The 11497-nt window shown below is 56.8% G+C and overlaps 1 protein-coding gene across 3 annotated transcripts; it reads left to right on the forward strand.

Annotated features, from left to right (window-relative positions):
• The first annotated feature begins 1485 nt into the window (after nt 1-1485).
• FKBP8 (FKBP prolyl isomerase 8) lies at nt 1486-10626 on the forward strand. 3 transcript variants are annotated; one of them, XM_079702938.1, is made up of 9 exons: nt 1486-1531; nt 2526-2845; nt 5174-5343; nt 5501-5589; nt 5881-6101; nt 6676-6848; nt 8953-9030; nt 9530-9661; nt 10087-10626. In XM_079702938.1, the coding sequence occupies exons 2-9, from the start codon at nt 2551-2553 to the stop codon at nt 10171-10173; spliced, it is 1245 nt and encodes a 414-aa protein (XP_079559064.1). In that variant the 5' UTR covers nt 1486-1531; nt 2526-2550; the 3' UTR covers nt 10174-10626. The 3 variants fall into 3 exon arrangements, with proteins under 3 accessions (XP_079559064.1, XP_079559066.1, XP_079559065.1); XM_079702940.1 differs by having other exon boundaries at nt 5884-6101; XM_079702939.1 differs by lacking the exon at nt 1486-1531 and adding an exon at nt 1855-1883.
• The last annotated feature ends 871 nt before the right edge of the window (nt 10627-11497 follow it).

Below are 11497 nucleotides of genomic sequence, written 5' to 3' on the forward strand. Positions count from 1 at the left end.
GCCATGGGGAGGTCAGGGATGGCTTCCAGTAGGAGGTGACCTCAGAGCACCTATCTGACAAGTTACCGCCAAAAGCCAGTTACCTTCTCCAGTGTTAGCTACCTCCAAAAGCCAGTGTCCTGCTCATTTATTCATTAATTCATTCAATTATTCATTCATCTATTGAACTCCCATAGGCCCTTAAGCATCATTCAAGGAGGTGGTGAGGACAAAACAGACAAAATTCTTTCCAGGCTGGAGCAAAGTGGGGGCAAGGGGGGAAGCAAAAGAATGAACAAGATCATTCTGGAAGGGGGTAACTGCTGGGAAGAAAATAAAATATAGTGAAGAGGAGTAAGTGCCCCCTCTTTCAAAACAAGAGCCATAAAAACCCTTCTAATCAATGCTGCCACCTTCTCCTGGGACCGTGGGCACCTTATCATACTCTAGCAGAAGGTGCAGGGAGGAGGGACTCCTCCCAGTGGCCCTGCTCACTCAGCAGTTAACCTAGCCATTATTGAGTTCCTCCTGTATGCACCAGGCCACCCTCCCGGGATTAGACAGACCAGGTGCGGGGGCGGTGTAGGGGGGGGCGGAGGTTCTGTGTGCTCTTGGGCACGTCGCTCCCCCTCGGGGCTTCGGGTCTACAGAAGTAACTAACGGTTCAGAGTGGGTTATCTAGCAGTCTGGCTGCCCTGACCTGCAAGCCTGAGCTCCTTAAGGAAATACCATTTAGTGTTGTCCTCCCAACAGCCCCCAAGGTGAGAGTGCGCGCATAGAGGTGTTTATCGCCATTTCACAGATGAGCAGAATGAAGCTCAGACAGGGGTTGTAAGTCTGGCCAAGCTGCGCGGCGCTGACCCGAGAACTGACTCAGATCTACAGCCCCCCGCCCCCGCCCCCACCTCCGCCCCCGCCTCCGTCCGGGGTTGGCGCGACGGCCTCTGCCCCTTTAAGAACGCCCCACGGATACAAGCAGGAAGGGGGCGGTGCCTGTGCCTGAGACGGATGTGCTCGCGCACCAATGGACGCTGCAGTCTCTGAGGCGGCGTCCAATGGGCGCGGCGAGGGCGGTGCTGGGCGCCAGAGCCTGGTTCCCGAGGCGCGGCGGCCGCGGCTGGGGGCGGGGAGGGGGGCGCAGGACCCCAGGCCGGGGTCCCGGAGCCGGAGGCACGTGTCCCGGGGCGCCGGCGGGGTAGCGCCGGCCCGGAGCGCTGCCCGGACCTGGGCTAGCCGGGGACCGGCGCGGCGGGGGCTGCGGCTGCTAGGCGGAGTGAAGGGCCGCGGGGGAAGCGAGCCGGGGGGCGCGGAGGGTCTGAGTGCCGGAGAGGGCGCGGCCTGGTGAGGGTAGCTGGGGGTGGGGGCCACGGAAGGTCAAGGGCAGCGGGTGGAGGCGCTGCCGGCAGAGACGTGCAGGGCCGGGGGCGCCCGAGGGTTGCAGGGGGTCGGGAGCCCCAGACTGGTGGCGTCAAACAGGCGTAGGGCGTTGGGAACTTGGGTGGGAGGTCGACGGTAGGCCAGGCCGGTGCAGGGGGCGTCTGGAGAGCGTGAGGTATTATGGGATGGGGGAGGCGTCTGGGGATATCAAGGTGTTTAGGGGCGACAGGCCAGCTGTGGGGGAAGCTGGCCCGGGCTGGGGTCGGTGCTTGGGGTGGGGGGAGGGCTATTTATGCGAGCGCAGGAGATTGTGAGGGTGGGGGCTGGGAGGGTCTCAGAAAATGGGACCCGAGCCCGGAAGGAGCGGGCAGGTGAAGGTTAGGGAGGGGATGCTGTGGGTTAGAATGACGGCTCTACCACCGCCAGAGCTTGGGGCCTGGGGGAGGCGGACAGTTCTTGATGGTCCAAGGAAGAAGCCATGGGGGTCTCGACCACTCCTCCTCAAAGGAGGCTACTTTGAGAAGGTGGTAAGAAGGCCTGAGGAGAGGAGAAAAGGCTCCCAAGGAATGACTTGGGTCACGGTCCCTGGTGTTGGGGGCGGTGGTATTAGGTTCAGTGTATGGAAGGAAAGCCTTGGGGTTTCTGGGTGGCTCCCCTTAGGAGAAGGGACAACTGGAGGTGGGGAGCCCTGGTAAAGATTCAGTTATTTTTCCCTTGGGCTCTAAAAAAAGTCTCCCCAAGATCTCAGGGGTTGTCCCCCTGAAAAAAAATCCCAGCACCAGCTCTGGACATTTAAGCAGATAAAGCCCTAGGTTCAAATCCTGCCTCCTGTGGTTGGCTTGCTCTGTGACCTTGGGCAAATGGCTTTGCCACTCTGGGCCTCAATTTCCTTTTCTGCAGGGGGATGTTCCCTACTTCCCCGGGGTGTTTATAAAGATTAAATAATAATAATAGCTAACACTGTTTGAACCTGATGCCAGGGCTTGATGAGTGGGTTGTTAAGTCCTTTGGACAAACCAGGGTTGTTACTCTACCCACCCTGTAGATGAGGAAACTAAGGCCTGGAGCCCCTGAGTCACACAGCAAGTGATTGGCGGTGTGGAGAACTGAGGCAGAGGAGATTTGAGGGGCTTGGTGGGATTCTTACCCCCATCCATTCTCCCCACCAGGGCCAATTCCCATCCCCCCAGCAGCATGGCATCCTGTGCTGAGCCCTCTGCTGCGGACCCTGAGCCCACTGCCCCGCCACCTGCTGGGGTCCCACCACTTGAGGACTTCGAAGTGCTGGACGGGGTGGAAGACGCAGAGGGCGAGGAGGAGGAGGAGGAGGAGGAGGAGGATCTGAGTGAGCTGCCGCCACTTGAGGATGTAGGGCAGCCCTCACAGGAGGAGGCCGAACAGCCCGGGGCCCTGGCCCGAGAGTTCCTGGCTGCCATGGAGCCGGAGCCAGAGCCCGCCCCGGCCCTGGACGAGTGGCTGGACATCCTGGGTAAGGAGCAGGGGTGGCTCGGGTTGACCGACAGCGCCTGGACAGCTCAGGTTCAGGAGTGACCTTGGCCTAGGCCCTCTCCTCCCCTGAGCCTCATTTCCCCATCTCTGTTGTGAAGGAGGTTGGAAGTAAAACATGTGGTAACCACGTTGATCGCCAGCCACAGGCAGTTGTTTGAGACACTTCATGTTTATGCCCTTTTCTTGCCTCCCCACCCCATGACTTGCTTTCGCAGAGCTGCTGACAGGGCTCAGAGAGGCTGAATCACTTGCCCAGAGCCACACAGCCAGCACAGCAGGCGCTGGCAGCTCCCAACCCCCACTTTTCTTGGCATTTGTCTGGCAAGTGCCTGTCCCCAGAACAATGTGTCCTGAGGTCAAATAGATCTGCGGAACATCCCATTTTGTTCATCCCTGTGTCTGGTTCATAGTATTCATTAGTGTGCTAATTGTTCAGAAGAGTCCTGCAAGAAAGAAACTAGGAGAACCCACACATGTGCCACCCCCATGTACCCCATCACAACAACTCTAGAAGATAAACACAGCGCTACTAGTTCTGATATCTAATACACTAAATAATGCTAATGGCCACACAAATAATAGTAAAACATTATTACTGCCATCATTAGTGCTAATGATACAGTAGTATCAAATAATACTGGCACTGGTAAAATCGAATTGGTACTGATTTCACCTCCACTACAGATATAAACCTTACTGCGCCTAAAAATAACACCAGGTGATATTTACTGAGCACTGGTTCTGTGCCAGGCCTGTGCATCATCTTATTGTATCCTCACAGCAACCCCACGATGTAATTCCTGCCATATCCCCGTTTTACAGATAGGGAAATAGGCTCAGAGAGGTGAAGGCACTTGTCCAAGGTTGCACAGCCTCCTTGGCTGTATTAAAGTTTGGGAAGCTCTTCTCTAATGATATTAAGAGCTGCACTGCTCCCTGCCTGAGCATGAGGATGGCTCTGTTTGTTTATATTCAAGCCAGCTGCTTTCTGAAGTCAGAATTCAGGCTTCTAGACAAGGAAACTGAGGCCTTGAGAGGGGATGTGATTCTACATCCCTTGGTTTACCTGGGTGAGAGGCAGTGCCTGGTTGAGGTCCTACCAGCATATCCACTATTAGTGCCCAGAAACCTCAAGACACGGGTCTCTTGGCATCCTCTAGATCACTGGTTCTCAAACTGGATGCGGGGGCATGTACAAGTTGGGGAGCACTGCAGAAATTTGGAACACTCTAGAATATTCCATAGTATGAATAGATCTCTCTGCCCCTAACCTTTAGACTAGGGTCTACTCAGATTCATGGTAGCATTTTCCAGACCAGTGGAATATTACGGAATACAGGTACTTGTTGGAACATGGGTGACTGCAGATGATGTCAGTCTGACGTGCCCCATAGGTGTAAGCCCTCTATTGCCCCAGCAGTTGTCATGGCATGACAGTGGGTGTCATCATTGTGGGGGCTCCTTGAGTGGATTCATGAGAGCATGGGGCCTCATGCCTGGTACTCAGTAGGTGTTGGCTGTGGCCATTTGGCCATTCCTAAGATCGTTTGGGGTATGGAGGGGTCACTTCGGCAGCTGGAGGGGGGCGTTGGGGGCTACCTTTGCTTATAGGTCCTTCTGTGATGTGGTGCTTTGGTCGGGACACAGTCCTGGCATCACAGGTACTCTGCTAACCAAGCAAACTACTCACTAGGTGTCACCAGGATACCCCCTGACCACCCCATTTCATGGCTGGGTAAATTGAGGCCCACATGTCACAGGGCTGAGATTGGAACCGGAGGAGGGAGGAGAGGGTACCTCCAGAGTCTCATTACTGGGTATCCCTGCTGCCCTAATTGTGGTAGGCAGGATGGCTTTTCTCAGCCCTTTGCCCTCACTGAGCCTTGACTTTTTTTTTTTTCTTCTTTTGGCCACACCGCATGGCTTGCGGGATCTCAGTTACCCGACCATGGATTGAACCCGGGTCACAGTAGTGAAAGCCCGGAATGCTAACCATTAGGCCACCGGGGAACTTCCTTGGTTTTCTTAAGATAACAGACCAACCAGCGTTCACTGAGCCCATCCTTGGAGCCAGTATCGTCAGTCCCCAAATCAATCCTTTCATGCCCAGTGTCCAAGCTGGGGACACCGAGGCCCAGAGGCATGGGGTCACCTGCCCAGTAAGTGGCAGAGTGGCCACTGAAAACTCATCTTGTGCCCTGGTGCTGTGCCACCCCCAGGATAGGCAGAGCTGGGGAGGGGGAAGTGCCCAGGGGGCAGCCCATCTGAGCTGCTCAGTGACAGGCTGCTTGTCCCTGCTCCATGGCAGGGAATGGGCTGTTGAGGAAGAAGATGCTGGTTCCAGGCCCACCAGGCTCAAGCCGCCCGGCTAAGGGCCAGGTGGTCACCGTGCAGCTGCAGACTTCGCTGGAGAATGGCACACGGGTACAGGAGGAGCCGGAGCTGGTGTTCACCCTGGGTGACTGTGATGTTATCCAGGTGGGAACGGTGCAGGGCCTGGGCAGTTCTGGGTGGGGAGGGGCTGGGGTGAGATGCAGGGGAGGTGGTGGTGGTGGTGGTGGCGGCCGGGTGGGTGGGCACTGCTGTGCTGCACCTGGACCCACTCAACTCATGCCGCTCCCCTCCCCGACCCCAGGCCCTGGATCTCAGCGTCCCGCTCATGGACGTGGGAGAGACGGCTATGGTCACTGCTGATTCCAAGTACTGCTACGGCCCCCAGGGCAGGTGAGTACCTGCTGCCTGCAGGGGTCCCTGCGGGGGTGAGGAAGTGGGTGGGACGGGTTGCTCCCGCATCTCACCCCATCTAGGTGTACGTTTTATAGAAAAGGAAACAGGCTCCAGGAGGGGAACTCCCGCACCAAGTCACGGAGCTCGAGTAGCAAGAGTTAACTTTCCTTGTGTTTTACTGAGGAGGGGGTGACAGCCCTTTCCCGCCTGCGCCCACTGAACCTAGCTTGTCTGGGGTTAGTCATGGTGGCCGCTGGGTCTGAGTGCTGTCCCCACCCCATCCCCCAGCAGGAGCCCATACATCCCCCCACACGCGGCCCTGTGCCTGGAGGTGACCCTGAAGACTGCCGTGGATGGGCCTGACCTGGAGATGCTCACGGGGCAGGAACGCGTGGCCCTGGCCAACCGGAAGCGGGAGTGTGGCAATGCTCACTACCAGCGGGCCGACTTCGTGCTGGCCGCCAACTCCTACGACCTCGCCATCAAGGCCATCACTTCTAGTGCCAAAGGTGACTGCCAGGTCGAATTCCCAGCACCTCCCCTGCAAAGCCATCCCCACTAGTGCTAGAAACTTCAAGCCACAGAGGGCCCCAGATTCAAAATGTTATAGAAAATTCTAGAATATGGATAGATGTTTAGCTATGCCTAGTCTTTAGCTATTTCTAGACTTATATCCCAGGTCAGTGGACTGTTGTGGAGTTCAGGTAGATGTTGGAACGTGGGTGACTGCAGATACTCTCAATCCATGATCAGGCCCTCGTTCACTTAGGCTCCGTTTTGTCGACTCCTTGGGAGTGCCCTGAGGACGGCACTGGTATTGGCCCGTGTTAGAGATCAGGAAACTGAGGCCAGAGAGGCCTGAGGTCCCCCAGGGAGTAGGTGGTAGAGGCCCCAGCACTGGGATCTTGGAAACTCCCCATCTCCTGTGACTGGGACACTCAGAGACCCTTCCCCCCCAATCTCCTCCAGCACCAGGTGCACGGGGGTGGGCCTTGGCCTGGGTCACATCATCCCTCTGCAGATGGTTGTGGGCGGCTGGCGGTGTGGTGACAGTGGCTGTAGTTGAGTGCTGTCCCCCCACAGTGGACATGACATTCGAGGAGGAGGAGCAGCTCCTGCAGCTGAAGGTGAAGTGTCTGAACAACCTGGCAGCCTCACAGCTGAAGCTGGACCACTATCGTGCAGCGCTGCGCTCCTGCAGCCTTGTGCTCGAGCACCAGCCCGACAACATCAAGGCACTCTTCCGCAAGGGCAAGGTGAGCTGCAGCTCACAGGCAGCAGGCGGGCAGGCTGGCTCCCTGACCTCAGAGCAGTGACGCTGGTCCCAAACCCTAGATTTGAGAAAGGCATAGGTATCAGTCAGCCAAGCTCCCTGGGGTATAAATGGGGAAACTGAGGCCCAGACAGGTGCAGGGGTGTGGCCTGGGTCACAGCAATTCATTGACTGAGGCCAGATTTTCTTTCTTTTTTTTTTTTTTGTGGGCTGCACCACACGGCATGTAGGATCTTAGTTCCCCAACCAGGGATCAAACCCGTTCCCCCTGCATTGGAAGCGTGGAGTCTTAACCACTGGACCACTAGGGAAGTCCCCTGACTGAGGTCAGATTTGAACCCTGGGTCTTAGGTTCCCTCTACTCCCCGACACTGCCCTTTGGCCCATTGGTAACTGTTCCTTGCATATAACCCTTTGTGACTCCCATCTCCCTCAGAGTAAAAGCTGGGTTCTTATTTCAGCCTTTAAGGCTCTGAGCTATCTGGTCTTCCTCCTGCCATCATCTTCCAGTATACTCTTGCTTTTTTGCATCCTGCTCAGCTTCTCCACTACTTGTTGCCTGGGCCAGGTCTGCTCCTACCCCCGTGCCTTTGCACAGGCTATGTTCTCTGCTTGAGATATTCATACCCCAAATACACCCATGGGTCCTTCTCTCACCTCCTTCAAGTCTTTGCTCTGATGTCACCTCCTCAGGAAGTCCTCCCTATAACACCTACCCTGACCCTCTGCCCTGCCTTCATGTTTCCCGTGTCACTGTCAGCATGGCCAGGTGTCATGCCTCTTGTCCATCTCCTTTACCAGAAGGTGGGGATTTTGTATGTCTCATTCACTGCTAAATCTCTAGCCTTTCAAACAGAGCCAGGCATACAGTAGGTGCTGAGTAAGTGCTGGTGGAATGTAGGAGTGAATTTGGCCTGAATGGACTTGACTTTAATTGCTTTTGTCCCCATCTCTGTTCATCTTCACTCTGTTGGGATAGGGGGTGCTTTCAGCGTTTTTTAGCGGTAAACCAAGGAAACTGAGGTGCAAGCAAATGCAGGGTCCCCTAGTGTGTTAATGAGAGGCCTGAGCAGGCCAGCCAGCATTTTTTAAGTACTTTTTTTTTTTTTTTGTACGCGGGCCTCTCATTGCCGTGGCCTCTCCCGTTGCGGAGCACAGGCTCCGGACGCACAGGCTCACGGGCCCAGCCGCTCCGCGGCATGTGGGATCTTCCCGGACCGGGGCACGAACCCGTGTCCCCTGCATCGGCAGGCGGACTCCCAACCACTGCGCCACCAGGGAAGCCCTTAAGTACTTTTTGTGTGTAGAGTTCTGCATAGAAACAGAGAGGAGAGAAAAGATGCTGTCCCTGTTTTTCAAGGGTTTAGAATCTTCTTGTGGGGAGTGAGACTGTCTGCTCATGTAGCCTTATACATGTTTGGGTCTGCTGGTTGAAGGTGATGGAAGACCACTCAAATAGATTCAGCCAAAGGAATTAACGACTTGTGGAACTGCCAAGTCAGGGGTAACTGGCTTCAGGCACGGCTGGATCCAGGTGTTTAGAAATGTTGTGCAGATGCTGTGTCTGTCTGCCGTGTTTCTCTCTCAGGCAGGCTCCTCTCTCAGGGTGACCAAGATGCTCCCTCATGCTCTGCCAAAAGCTCCAGGCTTCCATCCCTTCCACTTAGCAACTGGCCTCTCAGTGGTACCAGCAGAGTTCAGGCTGGATCTCATTGGCTGGCTTGAGTCACATGCCGGGCTCTGAATCATTCGATGTGGCCAGAGCTTTGGCAGCATCCATTTGTCTTCTCGAGCCAGCCGAGGTGGTGAAGGAGGAGGAGAGACCAGCACCTGGGTCTCCTGCGCAGGATGAGCCAGACACCCAGGAGAAGGAGCAGGTTAGGGGAGTGACACCAAGCCTGCTGGTCTGCTCATGTAGTCTGAGGGCTCAGGGGAGCAGTGTAGGGGTGACTGGACCCCCGGGGCACTTGCTAGAGATACATTTGGGACTAGTCAGGTGGCCAGGAGCCTGGCAGGGCTGGGTCTCTTGAAGGAGAACATGGCCCAGCGTGGGTCCAGAATGATATACTCCCCACTTCCTCCCACAGGTGTTGGCCCAGCAAGGCGAGTACAGTGAGGCCATCCCCATCTTGAGAGCAGCCCTGAAGCTGGAACCTTCCAACAAGGTGAGCAGAATGGGGGCACCCTGAGATTTGCTGTGCCGGCCTGTCTGGGAAGTTTTTCCTGTGGTCTGCCCCTTAGCCTTCTTGCTGTGGCTTTCCCTATGGTGTTTCTACCTGGGAAGTGGCAGGGGGTAGGTAGCTGAAGGGCCCCAGCCCACCTGCTGAGACCCTTATTGACCCTTGCATAGGCAGTCTGGACTCACCCCCAACAGGGGTCCAGAGGCCAAGGACACTAGCCAGCCTGGCCAATGCCAGTGTCTTCAGCTTTCTTCCCAGAACCTTCCTCTCTCCTGGCTACCCTTTCTCCACTCCATCTTCTGGCTTCCTAGGAGAATGGAGATAGCAGCCCTCACTTCGCTGATGCCCAGAGAATAGCTGACAGAATTCCCATGTCCCAGTGGTTCCAGCCCCGAAGGGCCCCAGGGCCCCAGAAAGGCAGACTGCTAGCAGTGATCGTTGGCTTCTGCTGCCACCTGCTCTCACAGACACCCCCCTCTCACAGACGATCCATGCAGAGCTCTCAAAGCTGGTGAAGAAGCACGCGGCCCAGCGGAGCACTGAGACCGCCCTGTACCGGAAGATGCTAGGCAACCCCAGCCGGCTGCCTGCCAAGTGTCCTGGCAAGGGTGCCTGGGTGAGCTGGGGCCGGCGGGCACAAGGAGGCTCCCAGAGTAGGGGCAGGGGCTATGGGCAGGGTACGCCATGCAGAGGGAGTCTCTTCATTTTGCAACGTTGATGTCTTCATGAACTGGGGTGTTGTGGACTATGCTGGGGACACAGAGAAGCCCCAGTGCTGTGTGACCAGGACTAAAGCAGAAGATAAAACACAATCTGGAGGGCTCAAGGTGGGGCTCCTCCAGAGGGGAAGGGGAGGTGTACCAGAGGAGGGGACATTTGGCTTGAGTTTTGATGCATGAGTAGGAGTTTTCCAAGAGGCAGGCAAGGCATTGTCAGGCAGTGGTTTCCTGGGAGGCCTGTTTGGGGCCTGTTGCTAGCTGAAGTGCAAGACATCCGTCTTGACCGCTGTCTAGCCTCCTCTTCCCTCTGCTTTATCCACAGTCCATCCCATGGAAGTGGCTGTTTGGGGCAACTGCTGTCGCCCTGGGGGGCGTGGCGCTCTCTGTGGTCATCGCTGCCAGGAACTGACCGCCTAGGTGGCCGCCATCCCCTCCACTCACTGTGGACCCCACCCTGCGCTCCCTAACTCCCCCAGGCTCCCTGTCCACTGCCCTAACTGGCCTGGCCCCCTCCTCTGGGGCGGGGGCAGTGAGGTTTGGGGGTCACGTGGCCCAGCAAGCAGGAGGGACTGAGCCCTATAGGAGGAAAGTGAGGCAGGGCCCGGGTCCCACGTCCAGCCCGGAGCAAGGGGGCCCTCATTCCTCCAGACCCAATTCCCACCCCTAACCCCACTTCCTGGGTTAGGTCCCAACAGGGACCAGCCTCAGTTTCTCCTTCCCAACAGGCCTGGGGGCAGCCCTTCCCCCACCCATTCCCTGTCCAAGCGCCAACTCCTCCTGCCCCGCCTGCTGCCCTCTGTCCAGGTACCCCCCACCCCACCCCCCAACACACACACAGTGAAATAAAGCCTCCCACCCCGCACCCTGCTGGCTCTGGAGCCTTCTTTTACCATCGCTTGGGGCTGAGCCAGAGACAGCCTGTGCCTTGTTCAGGGTCACACAGGACCGTGGATATGGCCGAGCCAGGACTAGAGTGGGGGTTGTCTGCTCTCAGGTCACAGCAGACCGTCTTTACCAACGGGGAAACTGAGACCTGGAATAGCGGGGCGTTATGCTCAGGGTCCCTGGTCAGACTCTGCGGGGGTTCACAGCTAGCTATGCTCCTTACCCCACCTCTCTTGACTCTGTTGCCTCATCTGAAATTGGAGACCTTGATGGGACCTAACTGGGGACTGTGCTGAGCCCTCAATGACCACAGGGGTCTGGCTGTGCAGCAAGCGGACAGCCCCATGTCTGGGCAGCAACATAGCCAGTGTGAAGACCTTGGAGCAGCGTCTGTCCAAAGTTGATAAAGGTGGGTGGTCAGCAGAGCTGGACCCTGCAGGGCCTTGGGGGCTATGGGGAGGGGTTGGGTTTGATTCCAGGAGCTCCATCCCATCTCCTTTTCCCTACAACCCAGGGCTGTCAGAGCTTCTTCCCAAAATGTTGCCCACCGTCACAACCAGGACAGCCAGAGCCAGTGTTTGGGCCTTTATTAACCTGAGTTCCTCTCGCTGCTGCTGTCTCCGAGATAGACCACACAAGTGTTCGGCCTGCCCCCATCCCTTACAGTCCAGGAGTAGAAGCAACTGGCCACAGCCACCCAGCAGAAGGTGGCCATCAGGCCTGGAAACTAGATCTTTGCCCTGCCTGCTCCAGGCTGTTGCTGGGCCACCTGGATTACTCTCGGCACAAATCGGGGTGGCTTGGACCTGCTTCTCCTCTCCACCATTCAGCCCCCTTAGGTTTCTACC

Source organism: Hyperoodon ampullatus (assembly GCF_949752795.1).
Source record: "Hyperoodon ampullatus genome assembly, chromosome: 4".
NCBI lineage: Eukaryota > Metazoa > Chordata > Mammalia > Artiodactyla > Ziphiidae > Hyperoodon > Hyperoodon ampullatus.